At 39.7% G+C, this 23,185-nt stretch overlaps 1 protein-coding gene across 4 annotated transcripts in view; it reads left to right on the top strand.

Annotated features, from left to right (window-relative positions):
- sipa1l1 (signal-induced proliferation-associated 1 like 1) overlaps nucleotides 1-23,185 on the top strand; it is a 104,915-nt gene that overhangs the window by 49,894 nt on the left and 31,836 nt on the right. For all 4 annotated transcript variants that reach the window (XM_036581986.1, XM_036581983.1, XM_036581984.1 and 1 more), the window contains 4 exons: nucleotides 11,641-13,427; nucleotides 19,177-19,307; nucleotides 19,999-20,187; nucleotides 20,378-20,552. In XM_036581986.1, the coding sequence (XP_036437879.1) occupies nucleotides 11,858-13,427; nucleotides 19,177-19,307; nucleotides 19,999-20,187; nucleotides 20,378-20,552 (2,065 nt within the window). In that variant the 5' untranslated portion in view covers nucleotides 11,641-11,857. The remainder of the gene's footprint in view (nucleotides 1-11,640; nucleotides 13,428-19,176; nucleotides 19,308-19,998; nucleotides 20,188-20,377; nucleotides 20,553-23,185) is intronic.

Here is a 23,185-nt window from a genome sequence, read left to right as displayed (position 1 = left end):
TTTATGTAGAAAATAAGTGAGGAGGCTAAGACTGTGTCGTTATTCAGGCTCAGAAGGGGAGAGTAGAGTCTGCTTGTGCATGTTCTTTTCTGAAAGTGTTGTTTTAGGCTAATTTGTAGGGCATTTCAGAATATCATGATGATGCTGAAGAGGGCAGCTTAAATAGCAGTGTTTTCTAATGTTCACTTCTCCCTGACAGCAAAGTAGGCTAATTGACTTAGTAAGAGTTCTAACTATTCACTGAACTTCACTGTAAAATCAATACAGAAGAAGGAAATAAACTGGTCTAAACAGAGTTCTGTTTCAAGAATGTGCACATGTAAACGTACACGGAAGTCATTCTTAATGCGCATTCAACTAATTTTGAGGCTGAGGCAAAACAAGTGCCGGTGTTCTAACAATTTTTTCTATCCACTGAGTGGTTGTAATGAGCATGCACTTATCAGTAGTATAGCATAGTTACGCAGTGTTTTAAACATTTTGTGTTTTAAGTTGTGATTCAGGACAGACTCAGCTTAATGTCGCTTTTTTCCCTGTTAAGCTATCAAAATATCCTAATTATTCTTTCAATGCTGATGACCTTTCTCTGATAAGGACATTTGCGAGCTTCTCATTCAAATTTTACCATTATATCTTAAATGATGCAGCAGTTACATTCTGGCACCTCAAAATTCAAGCAAGAAGCTGGCGAAAAAGAAGCCGACTTCAGCTTTGTAGTTAATGATGCTAGTGGTTTTTTGATAAGGAGGTTTAAGCTATCAAAAAATCTTACCAAGAGTTTTATGTACAGGGCAACCTATGAACTTGCGCTACAGTAGGACATTCCGACAAGGTAACACAATACGTTAGAACACATTTGCTATAATGTCGGTGTGGTCACAAAGAGGACTCATAAGATTTGAAGTGTTGCCCCCTTTTTCGCAGTGATTTTTCTTTCTGCATGTTCTGCAGATAGGGTGACCATCTTTAATCAAGTTTCACTCTTCACGAACAAAATACGACCACACTTTAGACTCAGTCCTCTTAGAATCCTGAAAACTCTCTGAAGCGCTGTCACCAGCCTCCGACATTTTTGCACTCCCACAAAAAAAAAAAACGTTTCATGCTACACCTGTGTTTGGGAGATGGTTGCTAACTTTGGTTGATGCTGGACAGTATTTAACAAGAGCGTTGCAATGTGCCATATCAACCAGAGGTTTAATGATAATTGAAATATGAAATGGTAATACTAACAATCAGGAATTTTACCCTGATTTACTGTGAAACTGTAACCATTACATCCTTAGTAATAAGTTGTATCGGTAAGCCTAAATAGGCACAGATAGCACATTGTACAAACAGCGCAAACCACACTTACATATTCCATTTAGCTGAATTGCTGAGCCATGGACGTTTGTCACAAAAAAAAAATGTAGATGCTTTGTCACCCAGCACTATTGTAATGTTTTCAACAATAATGTTTCGGAGCTGGTTGATAAAAGTACCAAACCGATGCCCTTCAAAAGGGAACTGATTGTTCAAAATTCTGGTAATACAAATAAGTCTGGGGCTATTTTGCCTTACAACAGTTTTTGTCGTAAAGCTGTCGTAAGCGTCATCTCCAACATCAGGACGCATATTTATAACCATTTCATGTAACAACTTTTTTGTGATGTAGTTTTTAGAGGCATGGAACACTTCAGGCATCTGGTTTCTGTCACCACCACTGCAGACAATTCTGACACAAGAAGTCTATTAACATGGTATATTTAACTCCAGATGACTTTGTTTACATATTAACAATTTAAATATTCAGAAATTTAAAAAAACACTCTTTTAAAACACCAAATTTTGTTGCATTCCCTTCTGTTGTGTGTGGACTGTGTTGGTAGCATGGTTTGCCTTCACTGGGCCTAAAAGCACATTTGTTTGCCCATTTCCAGTTCATTGAACTGATCGAAATGTTGAGTGCTGTTTATTTTTGTGCCATAAAAACACACATGCAAGTGCACAAACACACAGACACGGTTAGTGTGTCCTGCTGTGTTGACAAAGTTTGCATCAGAGCATCATGCTTCTATTTATCTCTTCCCCTAGTGGTTCACTATGTCACATGAGAGTGTGGGCAAGAAAGAGAGAGAGATGTGGAAGTTGAGGAAAAATAAGCCTGTGAACAGGCGACCACATGAACCGCAGTCTGCCCAGAGGTTCCTCTTTAGTGGGGTAAACATGGTGTTCCGCAAAGAATGGGTGAAGAAAAGAGGGTTTTATCACCAACCACCAGGCAACCCAACCCTGTGTCTCTGGGTTGAAATTTCTCCACTTAAACACAGTATAAATGCTGGATTATGTTGTTGCTCACGACTCTCCTTGCCCACATTGAACCAAACCTTTAAATCCAGTTACTCAGTAACAGAGGAGACAGAAACCAAGACTAGGGAATATTCACACTTGGCAAAGAACCAAGCACAAGAACTCCACGCTTCTCCTGCCTCTGCTCATTGTATTGCACTTTATCCAGTAAACTACACAGAGAAGCAGCTTAACTTGCATCAGAGCTTGTATTGTACTTTATTTTACCTTTTAATATCTACTGGTGATTGTTTTATTCACATTTGTACAAAAAAATGATAGATTTGATGAAAGTACACTGCTGCTATGGTATAACATAGCGACGACAGTCCCAAAAAGTGCCATTCAGAATGCCATTTAATGACAACAGCTAAGCAAGACCTTGATAACAATCATTAACAAAAATGCTGGCAGTGAATTTCTTTTATGATTAGGCTGCTGCATAGCCTTTCTCTGAAAATATCTAACAAAGCAGTTTAAAACATCTAAACGTCCATAGAACAGAAGTATGATAGTCAAATGAACAGATTAGTTTATCTGTGCTGCTCTTTTCCAAGGCCTGTGAGAAGCCCAGGCTCTGCAACTTTGTAGTTCTTGTGAACCACTGTTTGAAAGGTTCTCTTGGGAACTATGGGTCTTATCTTGTATTTCTTTCTATGACAGTGATTTCAAGACTATTTTCACCAGAAATATCCATTTATGAGTGTGAGTCTCAGACTAGAGATAGAGGCGATTTTTCGACCACCCCAGAGCAGGTGTTATTTGGGTGGTGGATCATTCTAAGCACTGAGATCAGCGACTCTAATGTGGTAGTGACATGTTAGTGTGTGTGTAGTGCTGGAACGAGTGGATCAGACACAGCAGGTTTACTGTTTTTAAACATCGTGTCCACTCAGTGTTCACTCTATTAGACACATCTATTGATTGGTCCTCTCATTTGTTACTGCACAGTTTGTGTTGGTCATCCTATAGTCCTTCATCAGTGGTCACATGATGCTGCCCACAGGAACACTGTTAGCCAGGTGTTTTTGGTTGGTAGACTATTGTCAGTCTAGCAGTGACTCTGAGGTGTTTTAAAAACTCCAGCAGCACTGCTGTGTCTGATTCACCCACATATTATCTGCTCTTTCGTGGTTCTGTGGGGGTCCTGAACATTGAAGAACGGGGTAAAAGAGGGCTAACACATGATGCAGAGAAACAGATGGACTACAATCTGTAATTGTAGAACTACAGAGTGCACCTATATGGTAAGTGGACCCCTGCTAATTTGGAAAATTGCAAAGATGCAAAAGGGTATACATACGACGTAAAAATCGTCAAAATCGTCATTTGATACTACTAACTTTCTCTGCTCTTATAAATTATTATACACTGTTGTGTCAGTTACTCTCAAATGTGATGCAAATGATTGTAGAATTTAATTCCAATACTTTTCTTGCGCTCGCATCCCCCTACGGCTGAACAGTTTGGGGAAAATATCTAATTGAGTTGTTTATGACCAATGTTATGGCTGATCTAGATTATTTTCTCTGAATTAAGGTCTATGCTAAAAGAAGAAGAAGACCAAACTTTGCACTTTTTCTGGCTTGAGGCCTGTTCTAAATGCACTGTTCCAGACTGCCAGTTTTGATTTTTTGTTCGCAGCACGTGGGGGTTTACTTGCTTTTGATTGATGTAACTAATCTGCAGGCAATTCACAAAGTCCATAAAAAAGCTGATTAAAATTGCAGCTCTTGCAGTTTTGAAATTGCAGTCTTTCAAATTGGAATTTGTGTAAAAATGCTTCCTCTCCAAACCCATCAAAAACAAATTATATCTGAATGGTAAGGTTGTAATAATACTCAACTTTGACAGCAGTTTTTGCACAACAATACATTTTTCAACATAGAAGAAAAAAAGAAATGCTAACATTTGATTTCGCTTTTATTTTTTGATCAACGTCCACTTGCCAAAACAAGACCATAGCACACGGTAAAAGAGTAAGTAACACAAGTCATTTCTTTTTCTGTTAAATACATTTAAATACACACACAGTGTAAATGGTTTTAGTTACAAAGCTCGAGTCCTTTTCAATTAAACAGTGCAACCCACTCCAGTTTAGGTTAATATGTCTGATAGCATAACATAAAAACTATTTGATTCGACAAATAAATATTAAAGGAGCAATGTGTAATATTGATAGAAAGTGTTTAAAATGGGTATTGAAGTCCAAATTCAGAATAAGAGCTATCTGCCCCCGCCCCCTCCTCCCCAGACTCAACATTAAACTTAAAATTATACTTTGACAAAAACAAGGTGCAAGTTGATCAGCTAATGTATACGTTTGCCATGTTTTTATTGTTTGCAAATTATAAGCCAGCTCATGTGGATTTTTCTGTCAGTGTTAGCTATACATGGTAGCTAACCCTGCTAGCTAACACAGCTCATGTGGATTTTTGTATGGCAGCCAAAGCTAAGCCTGTTATCCCCAAAACAAAAGCCCACTGCTTGGAAAATACTCACTGCCAAATACTCACTTTGGTGCCTTTAGGTGGCAGAATATAACTGCTGCAACGTTTAAGGTGAAACAAGAAAATTCGAGCGAGAAACTGGCAAACAGAAAGCCGACTTCCGTCTCATCTGCCTTGATAATCCAGCTGCACACAGACCACAGAGTATAAATGCGAATACTCTGAAATGTTGAAATTGTTTAAAATGCCCATCCCTACTAGTAGCTGTGATAAATTAGCTAGTTAAGTTTAGCTAACCTTAGCTGAAGCTCATTGCTTACCGGCTTAGGAGAAAATGATCAAACACACATCTGTCTTAAAGACCTGTCTTAAAGCTGTCTCCATCTTTCGAATGCATCGCCAGTATGTTCTTGTGTTTTACTATGTTTCTGGTCATGGAGCGTTTTAGAAGGATGCTTGAAGCTTTTTAGATCTGGGTCCAGTTTGTTTGCTTGCTTCCATGGCTGCAGCACACTGTGTTTGCTTGCCCATGTTTCATATCCGGCAACCCGAGGTGTCGAAATGGGCAGAGGGTGGGATCACAGGCCAAAATTCCTTAATCTTGGTTATGGTATAATTTAGTGCAGTAAATATATTACATATTGTTCCTTTGATGATAATCCTGACTCCCATCTGAATAGTGACTGTATGACCACATTAAACTTTTCTGTCATTTATGGGCTTTAACTTTCCTTTTGTGGTAATGTGAATGAATTGTGATCACAACTGAATCCTTCAGTTGAAGCAATTTCATAACTGGTGGCTGAGTAGCTGACCCTGTGGCTAGACAGTACATATCTTGAATGTGGGCAACAGCTCACTTTTCATTGTGTCTTAACTTCATTACATGGACCTTGTGGCATCAGCCTGTCTTCACTACTGGAGCACAATGTGGTCTCTCTTCGAGGCTCTTCTGAGCAACACAAGCCAAAGTAGAAAATAGTAGAAAATCCTTGACACACTGTGTCGAATTGTAAGTTTCTCCTTTTACATATTCAGAGGGAATGAAGTTCCTTCAGTGTTCTTTGTGTATTGCCCTTGAAATCGCCAATGTATTACTGGAAGAAATACGAAATGAGGGAATACGGCTCTGACACAGTCTACTCTTAGTTTCTGTCTTCAGTTGTGAGTCACCGTCTGGGCTTGAATCATGTGGCTGTGGGACAGTAGAGGCATGTGGAGGGAACACAGGAGCCAAACGCGTCCCAGTCCCAACACCTCCCACTGCAGGTGTCCCAGCCCTGCAGGTGTGAAGAGAGTTTGGCTTCATTATTGGCACGAAGCAGTCACCGTGCTTGTAAGGAAGAGCTTATTAATCTTTTTGGTATTTTCGATAACCCAGTACGCTGTTGTAATATGACAATAGCAAATGCTTAATGTTGGCTAGGGCTGTCACGATTGATGGCTGTCACTATTAAACTTGATATAAAAATGGTCTTGTGAGATTTACTTTCTCGATAAACTAACACTTAGTTGATTAGTTGAAAGTTTCTGAGACCACAAAAATGTGCATCTTTTGTAAAATACAGAACACAGTGACTGCGATTTATGATTTATTTAACCACATGATGTTTGTAGGTACAGTGCAAAACTCATGGATTATTGATTAATTTCCAGTCAAAACTGCCAATAAGAGCAAGTTATTCATTTTTCAGCATCAGGAAAAAAACAGAAAATTATACAGAAGCCCCAACAATTAAACATTAATATTTAAACAAATAACGTGAAATATCAAATTTCAGTTTTTAGTGTGCCCTCTCTTTGCCTTTATTACAGCTTGCATTCTTTTCAGGAGACTTGCTTTCAGCTTTTCAAAGAAATCTCAGGGAAATTTTCCACACCTACGAAGTTCAGTCTTAGAGGTTGGTTGCATTTTTTGCTTCTCACATTCCAAGTAATCACAAACCCATTCAGAGATGTTGAAATCTGGACTCTGGAGTGGTCAGTTCATTGTTCAGAGAACACAAAAAGCTTCTTTGTATAATTGACATTGTCCTCTTTTTTTCTCTATTTCCTTAGTAAGGGTTTATTGACAGCTACACATCCTTTCAGACTCATAGCATGGGGTTGTCTTCTCTCAGTGGAAGAACAGACAGGGACACCTGTGTTTTTTTTTCAGACCTGAAGCAAGATTGAAATCAGAAATATCCCCTCAAAATTAATAACTTGTACTTATTGGCTGTTTTAACTGAAAATTAAGTAAAATCAGTGTGGTCTCTGACTTTTGCACTATACTGTGTATTTTTTCTGAAGTCTTTTTAAAGTCTTCCTGGTTTATCTTTTCCACTAAAGCGTTTTAGAACCTTTAAAAGACTGTGGTTTATTATTGCGTAAAACTGCAGTTACTTAAGTGATCATCAAAACAACCAGTCGCCTTCTCGTTATAATCGATAGCGACAGCCCTAGTATCACCTCTAGGTTTTAAAAGCTTACAAAGTAATTGAAAAGTCTCTCTGTGCATTTGAACTTTGAAACATTCGTAAGCAACAGTGCTCCCTGCAAATGTATAGTCAGTGATTATAATTGGAGGCCAATGTTTATCTAACTGTACTCTGTTGCTTGAGAAGCTACAATTATACACATTGTTCTACACCAGGGTCTTTTATTCCTCCAGGTTTTTCATAAAGATGTCATGGAAGTTCAGCCCACCTCTGCTTGTCCACAGCTATATTCATTCTCTCTTTAGACACCCTTTCTCTGCACTCTGAATGCCTGCAGTTCCTTTTTTAGACTCCATTACGTGCTCAGGTCCATTACAATCGCTCTCTGTTTGGACCAGCTCTTCTCACGCCTTTATCTTAGTCTCTCTCTATCTAAGAGAGATAGAGGGGAGAGGGGAGATAGAGAGAAGGACAGGCTGCTTTGCCCTGTTTTGTAACTTTTTTTTTTTTCTCCTCAGTTAGGGGTTATTCCTATTTCTGATAGCGTTTGCTTCAGTTGTTTTTTTTGTGTTTGTTTTTTGTTTTTTGTTTTCTTGTCAGTTGTTTTTTTTTGTTCCCTCCCCCCCAGTCAAAATGGTTTGGAGCCCTGGTCAAAGAGATGTTAAAATGGAAACGCACAATTTTCCACTTACCCCAGATGTAGTTGCTTAGCCAGGATTTGCTTCCTTAGTTTAATGCTGGACATAGAAACCAGAAGTCAATAGTCTCTCAAATCTTTTTTGTAAATACATCCCCAAAACCTCTCTCAACCCCATCAAGCCACGTCCAGGTCGTCAGTAAGGTCGCACAGACTTGTCAATCTGTTTAGGGAACAATGTGATTTACTATTAAAATGAACAAAACTTCACAGTGTAGCTGAACACTGTGGGCAGCCAGTTTAGATAAGTGTTGTGTCAAAATCCAACTTCCTTTTGTGTGCATGCATATTATGTAGGCATATGGATGTTTTATTATGATCACAATTTCTCGTTTCTATAAGCATACATCTTCAGAAATTCAAGGTCAATGGTTTAGTTAATTTTTGATAATAATAAAAAAACAGAAACGTCTAGTGTTTGTTAGTGATGTTAGCCACGTAGATCCTGGGCTAAACTAAAGAAGCAAATTTGGATGCTAAATATGTCTTGGCTTATTGACTACATCTGAGGTGAGCCAGAGCCGTTATTACTGTACCAATAATTACACTTTATCTCCTCTTTTTTCAAACACTTCCATTCTCATGTCCTACTGCTTTTTCAAGGAGAAACCAAGTAGTCCAAGCCTTTTCACCTCTGTTTCTAGTTATAGATTTGTGCACATGGTCTGCGTTGTCATCTGTGCGCTAGTCATATCTACTTTGCTCATTGTGTTCCTCACGGAACCTGTCATAGGTACCTCTTTCTCATTAGCCGGTTACATGGAATGTGTCAGCCGGCGCCAGCCCCATCTGTCAGTCTTAGGGCTGTAATTTGGCAGCTGCGGATGACTAACACCCAAATTTATGCTCATCTTGACTGAAGCACCTGCAGCTCAACCTCCAAAAACACATTGGATCATGAGAGAAAGAGAGAGAGAGAAAAAGAGAGAGAGAGCTGTAGTCTGGCTTTTCCTTTCTAGGAATGGAAATTCCCATGACCTCATTTTCTCTTAGAGGGTGAATGTATGTGTTTGTCTGTTTCTGCAGGGGGTGAGTGTGTGCCACACCCTCCTCTGTTCACACCCTCTCAGCCAGTGAGAGGTCAGGGACCTGATGACAGGAACATGTCACGTTTCTCTGTAGGCATAAAGTTTCTCGCCACTGCAGACATGATTTAAGTCAAGCATATGGTTAGTTTAGTCAGCATTCTCATAGAGGCCATTGATGTCATTTAGACATAAAGTATCATTTCTTGAATCAAAAGTTAGATGCTATTATTACTCAGTGTTTTAAAGCAACAGTTTGGTAGAAATTCAAATTTACACTTTGTCACCTTTGCGCTGGAGCTACAATACTACTAGCTAACAAGTAATAGAAGCGTATACCCTATATGTTAGCATTCTCCGAAGTGCATGTCTCAGTCAACATATACTTGTCAAGTTAATGTTGTCTATAAAAAAAGGACACAAGTACAATACGGTGCAAAAGTCAGAGACCGCCCTTTAATCAAAGAAACAAAGTGTTTTGTAAGAAATCTGCAGGGATATTTTTTTTAACACCCACAAAGTTTGGTTTTTAGAGTTTGTTGCATTTTCTGTGTCTCACGATCCAAATATTCTCAAATGACAGATTTAGACTCCTCAGTTTATAAAACCTTCCTCCGCATCTGAAATGTCCAGTTTTAGTGTTTTAGTGTATAAGTTGTTTTTAGTCCATGTTTTCTCAGCAGTATATTGACAGCTACACATCCTTGCAGATTCATAGCTTTGAGTTGTCATCTCAAAGCGAAAGTATTATTATTATTATTATTATTATTATTATTATTTTGCTTTCCTCTTAATTCATGCAAGTGGATTATCTCCTCAGAAATCCCACTTTTGCTGTAAGTCATTGGTTTTATAGTTGAATGGATAGTGTTAATGAGAGTTAAATTTGCAATAGGTGTGCACAGTAAAGTGTGGACAAATTAAATACTGCTAGACTTGATATTATGCTTGGTGTTCGGGGTTTTTGTGTAAATCCCTGTTAAATATGTTTTTTGACTTTGGAAAAAAGTAAGTAGTACATAATGGGCATTTTAACTGTAAATTGTGTAAATGGTATGCATTGCTGAAAATGGGAGTAGTGACCATCTTGAAGTTTTGTCTGTACTGTCCTTTTTTGTAGGTATCAGTATGTTATAGTGACAAACTACATAAACAAGTCTATTTGAGATAACTTAACAACTTTGCATGGTTTGAGGCAAGTGTACTGTAATTTAGATACGCAGATTACGTAGTGCTATTTTATTATTTATTTATTTATTTTTATTTTTATTTTTTTTGCCTGTGCTAAATCTGCACTTCTTTTACCTGTAGCTTCATGTTTGATTTTAGGAATGCAGGAGTCCAGATCTGTCTGAATATGTTAATTCAGTCTGACCTGAACTGATATTCCGTGTGACCTCAGTGTTGTGATACAGCCCTCTTGCCCCATGTTGTTGTCTTTACTCTGTCGGTGGTAAATGATGTCACAGTGCAGTCATTTTTTCTCTCTCTCTCTCTCTCTCTCTCTCTCTCTCTCTCTCTCTCTCTCTCTCAGTATTTTTTTTCTCTCTCTCTTCTGCTTCCTTGCTCACTCACTCCATCGTTCGTTCTCTCTCTCCCTCATTAAGGTTAACCCGGCAGCACCGCCGCTCTACAGCAGAAAACAGTTGGCAGATGGTTGCCAGGAAACTAAGGAAACTGACATTTTAGAGCTTATCTTGACTGTCGTATGAGATCTGTCATAAGGCACTCCTGCTGCATTGCATAGTATGTATGCTTAAAACACTGCACCACCTGCGTAATTCCACCTTAATGGCCATCGTCTGTGTACATCTAGTCGTGGCTGTAATAAACGGTGATCTCTAAAGCTCTTTCATGTCATGGAATCTGAATCCCTTGATGAAAAGCAGGGAGTCATGTCCAACAAATTGTATTCTTCCAAATGACCAGGTCTGCTGTAACCCTCTAGGACCTACCTCTTATACCTGCAAGTTTGTTGTCCATTAAGAGGAATATATACCACGTGTGATATGTATTACAGTAAATGAGCAGCTGGATCACATTGCGACACCATGTAAAAAATGTTAACCTTGTCTGCTGTCATTGGATCTGTTGATTGTAATGCAGTGGCTGATCACAGCAGGGGAGCTCTTGATTTATTTATCTGCTGTAGTTTTGCCCTTTGGCAAGGTAGAGTGCATAAGCATTGTTTACAAGTGCGTGGAATGCCAAAACATGGTGATTTCACATTTTTATGTACATAAGCATATAGTGAAGGCTTTTGAGTGGGGAAGCTGCTTTAAGGCTCCTTGGCTTAACCTAATCTTTCCCAGTCTTGCACATTTTATTGCTTAGGAGTCGAGTCTGGTGATTCGGGGGCAGGAAAAAACAGTCTAGGGACAGTTGAGGACTGGGAATCAATGATGTAACCCATTTTATTGTAGTATTTTAATAAAAAAAAGTATAACTGCTATGGAATCTGTTATAGCAGCATTAGTTCTGTACAGTTTGTTTGAAACTGGGTGGTTAGTTTGCTTGAGGCAGATTGATCTGAACTGGAAATTGTCCTTTTTCGCTTCAGGCAAGTAATGGTGTGGTTTGGTATGCCTTGGGCATAAGTGAAAATAAGTTTTGGTCAATATTGTGGCTTATCACAGCAGTAGAGCTACTCCTTTCTCTGATTCACTCTCTCTGATTCATTGATACTGATTCAGTCTTTCCCTTTTTCCCTCTTACAGAATTAATCTCACCTTAGGAGCGATGGAGGAGGACGTCTGACCATTCTGCTTCATCGCCATGCAACCTTAACTGCTTTAGGAAAAGCAAGAAGAGAACACTGCTGACTTTCATCCTCTTTGCATTTTGTCCTCATGACAGCCCATGCTCTCCAGGGCTGCTTATTCTGACCACTCAGCAGGCATGTCCTTGTGCTGAGCTCTGTTCTTTGACATTGCCATGACCAGTCTGAAGCGTTCACAGACCGAGCGCTCTGTGGGGGGCTCTGTGCCTGCCACAGATGAATTCTACACCCGTCGCCTGCGCTTGCCCAATGGTGGGGCGCCCCCCCCGCGCAGTGAGAGCACCCACCTGTCTGGATGCACACCTGGAGTGCCCAAGATGGGAGTTCGAGCAAGAGTTGCAGACTGGCCCCCGAGGAAAGATGGCGGAAGTGGTGGTGGAAGTGGTGGAGGAGGAGGGGGTGGGAGTGGTGGTGGGGGAGGAAGTGGAGGAGGAGGGGGTGGGAGTGGGAGTGGGGGAGGAAGTGGAGGCGGAGGGGGTGGGGGTGTGTGGCACATTACTGTGGAGACCGACTCACCGACCCCCCCACAGAGCACCCAGAGCAACCTTTCTGCCAAGCTGGGTCACCTGATCAGCCCTCAGGATTCCTCCATGCTGCGCAACATTCAGAACACTTTGAAGAACAAGATGCAGAGCAAGGGCAAAGACAACCGCTTCCTGTCCCCTGATGGCTACCTGGGCTCGCCACGCAAGGGCATGCGGCGCATCAGACAGCGCAGCAATAGCGACATCACAATCAGTGAGCTGGATGGGGATGGCAACGAGGGCTGGTCCTTCTCAGGCTGGACCCCAATGCACCGGGAGTACGGCAGTACCTCGTCCATTGACAAGCATGGGGTCTCTGGAGAGAGCTTCTTTGACATGCTTAAAGCTTACCAGACAGACGCACCTGACCAGCGCAGCCCTGCTCCAGAGAAACTGAGCGAACTCCTAACCGTAGCTCACAAGCAAACTGCTCTTGACTTACCAGATGGTCCTTTGGGACCCCCAAGAGGAAGTCCTGCAAGTCGTCTAAAGGAGAGAGAGAAACACCTGAAGCGGCGCTCGAAGTCTGAGACCGGAGGGGAGTCCATATTCCGCAAGTTACGAAGTGTCAAAGCCGAGGGCGATTCTTCTCGTGCTGGTTCTGATGCGGAAGACGGAAAATCTGATGATGCAGGTCCTCCCCCCAAGCCTTGGGTCTGTCAGAAAGGATTTGCCCACTACGATGTCCAGAGCGTCCTCTTTGACTTGAACGAGGCTGTCCAGAGCCGGCAGAGTGTTGTCAAGAGGAAGAACACCACCACAGGAGCCTCGGCTGCTGCTGCAGCTTCAGCCTCCACCTCCTCCTCCCTCTCCTCCACCCAAAGTGGGGCCTATGGTTCCCCCTGTGGCAGCCAAGAGGAACTCAATGTTAAGGATGGACCCTCGCTGGATTCAGGTGATGACAAAAGTAACGATCTAGTTCTCAGCTGCCCCTGCTTCCGTAACGAGATAGGTGGTGAAGGCGAGAGGAACATCAGCCCGTCAAAGCAAGGCAGTATTGGCAGCGGATCCTCCAGCTCCTCAAGGGATGAGGATGGATCCCCAGATGTGGCTCCCAACACCCATTTCAGCAATGCGGGGGTGGCAGTGCTGGAAGCTCCCAAGGATGGCAAGAGCATTCACCATGAGCGGGGAAAGAACAATATTGTGGAACATGTGGACTTGGGGTCCTATTACTACAGGAAGTACTTCTATTTGAGAGGTGAGTGTGGCTTCTTGAAACATTTTGCTAGTTTCCAGGCTTTAACTGTCATTCAGTTGTAGGAATCATTTGAATCACAGTGCTTTACTGAATTACAAACATTTATCACAGTTTTTGAATCAGGAATGTAATAAGCAGCGACTAGATTTCTTTTTTTATGAATTGGGTTTAATTAATATTCCAAATGTGCCAAGACATTTGAAAGTCACATTAATGATCAGTTAGAAAGAATGTGCAGCATGGGAAAGATCCCTGTTGTAAATTCTTGTAGTTTGACACATTTAACTGTCGCCCCTGTGCTTGTAAGGAAACACATGGCAAATACGTGCTGTACAAAACTCAGGGATCACATTTTGTTTATTTGATTTCCAGTCAGAATGGTTATTTATTTTGCAGCATTGGCAAAAAAGCAGAAATCATATATTTAACAGAAAATTACACAGAAGGCTCAATGAACAAATGTCATGTTTCAGTTTAGTGTTTTCCACTTTTAGCTTTAATTACGTCTTCCATTTTCAGTTTTTCAAAGAAATTGGCAGTGATGGTTTTTTTACACCTACAAAGTTCAGTCTTTTGAAGTTGTTGCATTTTGTGCTTCTCATGATTTAAGTAATCCCAAACACATTCAGTGATGTTGAGATCTGGATTCTGGGGTGGTCAGGCCATTGTTCTGAGAACACCAGCAGCTTCTTTGTTTGATTCGCAAATGTTCTTTTTTTTTTTCTATTTCCTTTGAGGGCAAGGACCTCTACACATCCTTTCAGACTCATAGTGTTGTGTTGTCTTCTAGCAGTGGAAGGATGAACAGAAACCCCTGAGATTTTTTTTTTCTGATTTTCTCCTCTCTCTCAAAGATGAAAGCTTTAAAATCTGTTTATCTGATGGGGACAGGTTTGGTGGTTTTACAAGGTCTTACACAGTTGTTAGGAGTCCCATTTTATCTGTGTTTTTTTTTGTATAATTTTCCGAAATTTTGGCAACTCTTGTTTTCTCTTTTATTTTCTCTTTCCCTTCTTCCCCCTTCTTCGTGTATGTGGATTGTCTTAAATCTTATCTCCTCAGAGATTTCCTGCAAAAGGAATTACTTGTACTTGGAAGCTGTTTTGACTGGAAATTACATAAGAAACAAGGATTTCACCACACACAGTACTGTGGAAAAGTCGAAGACCACCCTTCATTTGTTTAAGTGTGTAAAGGGCACATCATTGTTGGAATTTCTCACTTTTATGGTTGGCGCTATAATCTTTGTCATTTTTGATGTTTTGGAAAGGCCCTTTCAAAGCTTGCTAACTGAACTTTCTACTAAATAAACAGTGTCTGTTATCACTGCAGTTAGTGCAGATACAATCTTATAACACTCCCAGGGAGAGAAACTGCAAGTCATTGTTTGGTTCAACAGTAAGCATTATAATAGAGAAGAGAAAAGGCATGTCATATAAAGTTAACAATAGAGATGTTAACTGTCATGTTAAAGCAGAGCTATGGTACCATGTGTCATTAAAACACACATTGAGGTCCTGAGGTAGTGCAGCTAAGGAGACTGCATCTTATCTTCTAGATGGGACGACTTAGTCCAGGAGAGCCAATTGGTCATGCTGCTTTCATTGGCTTAGTTCTCTCCCAGCTGTAGATTCATGCAAGGCAGTCATGTGTTAGATCACACGTATGGAAATGGGCAGTCATCACTTCATGTTCAGGTGCCGTATGATTAGTGATACACCAATCTGATATACTGGACCGATATCTGCACCAATACTAACCTTCAGTGGATTGAGTATCGACCAGACGTGACTGATACACTATTAAAACTGTTTCATAGACATAGTTGCTCTAAAATAGATGAGTTTTGCTCCAAAATGCAATACACATCTAATTCTCACTTTGTGGTTTTATTAATGCTGCCTGACACTCTAATAATGATTAATGATGGCATTACAGGTAAGTGTATTTGTTTAAGGAGATGAAACAAGTCATTGTGCTGTGTTGGGACATAAGGAAACATGAAATGCTGCGTGTGTTTCTCTACAAAATGCTGCACCTTTTCAAAATAAAAGCCCCCTGTTAATGAAGCATGACAAAGCATGTCAGAAGAAAAGCGCTGTGCAGTGGGGCTTTTCTTATGCTGTTGTGCTTCACACCAGCTTTGTCAGCAAAAAACATTTCAGACTTTTGATTTATTTAATGAAGGCAAAAAAAAAAAAACAAATAATAATTTTTGAAATAATAAGGTGATTATAACATCTACAGTGATAGCCCTAAAATGATCGAATGTCAAACAATTGTCTAATGTATTATTCAGAAACTTTCTAAATATTTCAGGTTTTGAAATGAACTTAATTGTAACAGCACATTGTATATATGGCATAGAGATTTTAACTTGCTGATGGCTGTTTTTTGGGCTGATTTTTATGAGCCTTTGTTTTGTTTTTGCTCTTAAATACCCCAAGCTCACACTGTGTGGACTATGAACACATGAAACACACTTTAATACTAATAACATTTGTTCTTTAACAGGCCAAGCAGACATGAAAAACCAGCTGCCTATTTAAATAACATGAAATTTGTGCTACATTGAAAGAAAGAAGCAAATGGCTGTTCAGCACAATGAGTCATGCATAATTGTTCTATGACATTTTGGCACAGGTGTAGCAGCAGCATTTAAATACAGTGAGTGCTCTTACTACTCACATTATTTATATGATAAAATTGTAGCACAAATCAACCAAGATGAAAAAGTAATAATTTGGCTTTACTGCTTGTTGGGATTGTTCACCACATAGCAGTGATGGGTACTGAAAATAGATCAAAATCCAGCCTTGTAACTACTACATACTTAATTGAAGTCGACCTTCATGTAGTTGTCTTGTCTTATTTAAGTATGCCTTTTCAGTGAATGTGGAATTCAGTGGTACAGTTACGACCTCTAAACTAAGGAGGAACAATCCTATGAAATGCCCAAATTCGTTATCGGTTTCATTATTTTCTCATTAGAACACACAAAAATATCTTTAAGCGTTTGCAGTGCTTTAAATACCAAAGACAGCTCAGCGGTTTCTTGTGGAATCTGTTTGCGTCAGCACTGTTTAGTGCTTTGTTTCTGACTGAATGTGGGTAGCAGGTTAGCTTATTTACTTAACTTGGTAACTGTGATGTCTTCTGGGTTCTTTGTTAATGATGAAATCTCTGGTAAATGGCACACTTTATTCTCCCACTCATTTCATAGTTAACCCACCACCTCAGAAGCCACGCTCTTCCATAATGCTGGGATTGTAAGATTGCATAGCATCCACTTTTAGCCAGCTGTCATTTTTCGTCGTTTTATTGAATACTATGGTTTTAGAGTATAGCCTTTACATGTGTATTTTATAATACTGAAGTATGCAATGCAGAAAACGTGGGTCTTGGTCCTTTTCCAAATGAACCTTGGTTCAGCTCAATGGTGCTGGGAGCACATTTTTGTGATGGCCCACACCAAACGAAGAAAACCAACATCAGAGCATGCATTTCTGCTTCTTTTAGCAGCATGTCAGCACTGTCCTGTCTGCATAATCTGCCTGCTTAACATCTGAGCCTTTTATAAACTCTCATTGTTCCTGCAGCGTGAGCTGCTAATAATGGCAGAGCAATAAGATTACAGCAAAGCACTGCCTTTAATATTGGCACATGGATCATTAAACTTATTGCATTAGCGACCTGATTGGTTGCATTCAAATTGACTAACCAATCATAAAGAAGCAGATATCCAGTGAAGTTTATTATTATTTCTTTGACTGTGAAACACAAAGGTTTTTATTTTTTTGGTGGTTGCAAATTCAAAGGTAAATCTGCATTTGTGCAAAATTTCTGACCAAAGTTTTTGAACGCTCATTTGTGTGATCTGATGTGCTTAAGCCATTGCAGTGTGAAATCAACCAAACCAAATGAAAGATACAATGTCACAAAAAAAACCCCCAACTCTGGTTCGGACAAAAACTAGTATGAAAACAGCCTCGGTCCCCTAAATAGCAGCCATAGGCATAAAAATGCCTGCAACTTAAACACCACCATCATCTTAAAAGAAGCAGCAACACTTGAGATAATATAGCATATGTTTAGTCTATAAGCCAGTACATCAGGAGTATTCAGCTCCAGTCCTGGAGGCTCTGTGTCCAGCACAGTTTGGCAGTCCCCTACTCAAACACATCCACCACACCCAGCGTTTGAAAGATGAGTTGAATGAGGTGTGTTTGAGCATGAAAACCACTAAACTGTGTAGGACTCAGGATCGGAGTTGAGCTAGGTGTATAACGATATGGCAAAAATATCATCATGATGCTTCATTAGAAGTCAAATAGCTTTTGAAGCTTCATAACATCTGTGACACTTTGTATCTTCATTCATCGTTAAGCTGTGGTCACACCATTTAGTATTTTTCAGAAAGAAGACACCACTGCTCGCTCTCTTGTTTTCTGTTCGCTGGTGCTTCTGAGCTTTGCAAATTTGTGGGGTTAAAATTCACTTTACATTCTGCACAAAGCGAAATTGAACACTACCAGAAAATAATCTCACGTCCCTTTCCCGTTCACGACTTTACAGCCCACAAAAATGTGCTTGCGTTTCTGATACAAGTACTTATCAATCAGTGGCACTCTATTTTAATAATAAATTATCGCATCACATATTGTCATTATGATGTTCACCAAGTTAATTAAACATTGCATATCATGCCGCTCCACTTGAAGACATTTTCGCAATATGTGTTATTAGGGGTAGTAGGGGAAAACCCCTGCAATAAGCTATAGATAATTACGGTTATCTGGTACTCAGGGGCTACGGTCAAAAAGAATTGGCGTCTGTAAGATAGCACAAGTCAGTTGCAAGTAAGAGGGAACTTGAATGATTAGCATCACACTAAATTCATTACTCTCAATCTAAAATATTTTTTGTAAATTTGAGTACATTAACGTTCAGTTATCATCTTTAGAACTATTGATCATATGCTTTGCAAAGAATGAAATGATCATGTAGACACATTGTTGGACATTTTGCAATGCTCCCAGGTAAACACGTCACAGTGGAGGTGACACAGTGACCCAGTCTGTCTTTAAACAGGGTAAAAGCTGATAATGGGTAGAGGTTTGCAAAGACTTAGACTGTGGAAAAAGTAGTCAAAATCAAAGGGAAACAACACATGGAAACTACTGTATCATCGAACAGTTTCTTTTAGATATTGATTCCAGGGTGAGTAAAGTTTGTGCACAATAAATGATGATAAGTGGTAACATATTAGTAAAAGCACTGCAATACCATACATTGACACTATAATGCTAATATTGCGAGTATTTTGCAACATATTGCGATACACCTTGGAACATATTCAAAATGCACTGGTGAATCGGCGATGTGATGTGATTGACCATAAATAGTTTACTGTTTACTGTTCACAGTACACTGTACAATGCTCTATATGATAGTTAGAGGGCTTAATTACATACTGCAGTCTTCTGTGATATCAGTGTTGCAAAGGTTAATATCACCGCGATGAACAAACAATATATTTTGCATCACTACTTCATATGGCAGCTTTTTGTATGATGATCTGAGGTCTATTGGTGACTGAAGATTTAAAATGAAATTGACAAAGTGAAATGTGCAGTCATATTTATGACATTTATATCCACTTCGTAGAAGTTGAGACTTATTTGGCAATGTTGTGATATGCTTCTATGTTAAAACACAGCTGTCTGCTATATTTCTTTCGTTCATACAGAGCACTGGAACTACTTGGGGGTGGATGAAACACTGGGGCCAGTGGCTGTGAGTCTTCGGCGAGAGAAGCTGGAGGATCACAAGGAGCATGGCCCGCAATACAATTACCGAGTCATCTTCAGAACCAGTGAGGTGAGGGCTCAGATCACTTAAATTCTTTCTCCCTGTCCCTTCCAGTCTCTGAATGCAAATTGGTAGCATCCTTAGTCTGCATGTTGCTTTTCAGCAGCCAGCAGTGGGTGAGATCCAGGTCTGACGCCCACCACCGTCTTATATAACATGCTCAGAGGCACAGCTAACCAGTTGCCAGTGCTTAGCACAGATCATGCTGTGCCCTAACTGCCCCATCACTTCACTGCCCCTTAATCACACGGAGCTTTTGACAGCTGCTCTAGATGGACTGATGGAGCTCAGGTCCTTGTAATAAAAAAAAGGAAGACGCAGCTCTTGATGGTGACCTCAGTCCCTGCTCTCATTTTATAGAAGCTACTTGTGATTCAGATGCACTCTGAAGGAGCTTAATAGCTTTGCTCCTGGTGTAATGCATGGCCCTATGTGTTGTTCTTTACTGTGCTATTTCCAGACATGCAGGTGGGTTGGAAGGGGGTTTATTTTAGCTTTTTATAGAATCTTTTGTCCATCAATTTAGACCTTATATGAGCACTGTTGTTTTAAACAGCAGGATAGAATAGTGGTCTATTGCAATCTCTTTGTGACTATATCTTCCTTTTGATTTCAGTCTGGTTATTACTGAGTCTTTGTCCTTTCACTGATGATGTAACTCCAACTCTCTCATTGCTTTCTTTAATCTCACCATCTGTAGTTGACAACTCTGAGAGGCTCTATTATGGAAGATGCCGTGCCCTCTACTTCGAAGCACGGTTTGGCTCGAGGCCTGCCTCTAAAGGAAGTGCTGGAATACCTCGTGCCAGAACTCAATGCTCACTGCCTTCGGCTTGCTCTCAACACACCCAAAGTCACGGAACAGCTGATGAAACTGGATGAACAAGGGGTACCCAACACGCATTTTCAGTCACATTTTCATCCCAGAGCACATAAGCCTTAGTTAAGATTTGTACAGTATGTTAACATTCCTATAAGTTAATTTGTGCAATTTTGCTCATTAATTCCAGTAATAGTATATGTCAAGTACAGGAAACACACTGCTCTCATGGCTTGCTTTTATCTCTTCTGGTCCACAGCTCAGTTTCCAGCTGAAGGTGGGGGTGATGTACTGTCTGGCTGGCCAAAGCACTGAGGAGGAGATGTACAATAATGAAGCAGCCGGTCCGGCACTGGAGGAGTTCCTGCAGCTGCTGGGAGAACGTGTGCGCCTCAAGGGTTTCACCAAGTACCGTGCCCAGCTGGACACCAAGAGTGAGTCTGCATGTGGTAGACTGGCTAAAAGTACAAAAAAAAAAATCAAATTTGCAGTTTGCCCCTTTTGTCTTGTGATAATTTAGACTTTTTGCTGATTAGTGGAGTGTACACTTTCATAACTTGTTAGCTACATTAGCCTCATAGCTGTACTGAAAAACATACAACATGTCTTAGCTGGTTAGGATTAGGTTTTTTTTTGACAAAAAACTGTCACTTTAAAAAAGGCATAATTCAAAATTTTGACGGCAACTCTAATTTTGACCAGTAGAATAAAAGGAATAAGTCTGTCTCAAGTGTTCTCAGTATCTCACACAAATAATGCTGAGGCTCAAACCATTTCCTTTTTATCGCTGATGCCCATATTATACATGTCTATCCAGTTATTTTCCCCTTCACTATCTCTGTCTTCACTTTGGCTCTGTGCTGCCTGGTTTTCTCAGTGCAGGGTACCACTCATGCAGTAAGCCGATGCTGGCTGTTCAGCACCATGTTTGGCCTCATCAAATGCCTGTGATGCCCATCACTGATTATAAGATCATGTTTCAGTGAAACTGGGATCTTGAGGATCCTGAGAATAAACTTGTCTTCAGTCTAGTGGCTTCTCATTGTTGGTTTGCACCATTCTAGCAGAACAACGAATTGTCTAGAAAAAAAAAAAAATTAGCTGATTTTAGCAAGTAGATCATTAATTGAGTCTTTCATTCAATGCCTGACATTCAGTTTCCCTCCTGCATCCATGGCAGTTAATGAAGCCTGATAAGGCATTTATGTAATAAAAAACTTTCATCTCAGTCTAGTTAGGTTCTGAATATTTTTTGGAATAGATTTTTGGACATTTTTTTATTTTTTTTATTTTTTTTTAAATCAATAATTAAAACAACTGGAATGACACTAGTTAATTTGCCAGTTGATGTTTGCCAATTGATGCACTGAAATGAAAGTTCCTAGCAACCCAGAACCTTTCCTTTTTTGTTTGTTTGTTTTGTTTTGTTAAGTTGGCTTGAAAAAGCCACGAAACTTTGCAGGATCATAGATCCTATACCCGATTAGGTTGCTTGTGCTTTTCTAAGCGATCCGACGTACAGTTTTCGGAATATTATCGTTCAAAGTCGATATTTTTTCCTATAGGGAATGAATGGGCGGAATGTTGGCAGCATGCCACATGTGATGTCACAATGGCCACCTCTCTCACACACACATTCAAACTCACGCACGGAGCCCAATGTCTCACATGCTCACAGCCTAATGCTCAGCAGTATCAGCACACATAATGTTTTTTTTAAGGTGGAACTGCTTTTAAGGTGGAATTGCACTTAGGTAGCACTGAATTTTAAGGTGGAACTTCTTTTAAGGTAGCACTGAGTTTACACTGACACTGTAATTAAGGTGGAACTGCATTTAAATTAGCAATGAATTTAAGGTGGAACTTCAATTAACATAGCACTAACTTTAAGGAGGCACAGAATTTAAGATGGAAATTTAAGGTGGAACTCTTTAAAGTAGAACTAAAATTAAAATGGCACACATTTTAAGGTGGAACTTCAATTAACATTGTAATAAAATTAAGATTGCACAGAATTTAAGGTGGAACTTCTTTCAAGGTGGCACTGCAATTAGCATAGCACTAAATTTGAGGTGCCGCAGAACTTAAGGTGGAAATCTCTTTAAAGTAAAACTAAAATTAAGGTGGCACAAAATTTAACTTGCGACTTCAGTTAACATTGAATTCAATTTAAGGTGGCACAGAATTTAAGGTGGAACCCTATAAGATAGCACTAAAATTAAGGTGGCACAGAATTTAAGGTGGAACTTAAATTAACATAGCACTAAAATTAAGGTGGAATAGAATTTAAGGTGGAACTTCTTTTTAAAGGCAGCACATAATTTCAGTTGGAACTCTCTTTAAGGTGGCACAGAATTTAAGGTGGAGCTTCAAATAACATAGCACTAAAATTAAGTTTGTACAAAATTTAAAGTGGAACTTCATTGACAGTAGCAACTGGCAAAGAATTACTATCCACCACGGATACTGCAGCTTCTGCTTAGGAACATTTTGGAAACAGTCTTCAACCATTCAACTTTAACCATTTTAACCATTTCAACTTCTTTTAAGGTAGCACTGAGTTTACACTGACACTGAAATTAAGGTGGAACTGCATTTAAGTTAGCACTGAATTTAAGGTGGAACATCAATTAACATAGCACTAACTTTAAGGAGGCAAAGAATTAAAGGTGGAACTCTCTTTAAAGTAGTACTAAAATTAAGATGGCACAGAATTTAAGATGGAACTTCTTTCAAGTAGGCACTGCAATTAACATATCACTAAATTTTAATTCTTGAGCATTATGCTCTCTCCTGATACTTGAGATGTACAGTGATTATAAATCTGTTGTCCAATTTCCCTGAAACTGTAAAACCACGCAGCTGGGTTTTTTTGTTAGATTTTCACAATTTGTCTTTTTTTTTCTTCCAGGAACAATTTTTCAGCCTTTTTTTCCTCTTTTGGCCAAAAACTTTTGACTGTTTTTGGTAGTGATGTTTCTCTAATATAAGGAATATTGCTATTCAAAAAGAAATTGTGTTTAAATAGTATTAGAATATCCCAGTAGGAAACTTGTGCATATTAAAT

The sequence above is a fragment of the Colossoma macropomum genome, unplaced genomic scaffold, assembly GCF_904425465.1.
Source record: "Colossoma macropomum unplaced genomic scaffold, Colossoma_macropomum, whole genome shotgun sequence".
In the NCBI taxonomy this organism is placed as follows: domain Eukaryota; kingdom Metazoa; phylum Chordata; class Actinopteri; order Characiformes; family Serrasalmidae; genus Colossoma; species Colossoma macropomum.
The sequence above is the reverse complement of the archived record's forward strand: the minus strand, read 5'-3'. Positions and strand labels throughout refer to the sequence as shown.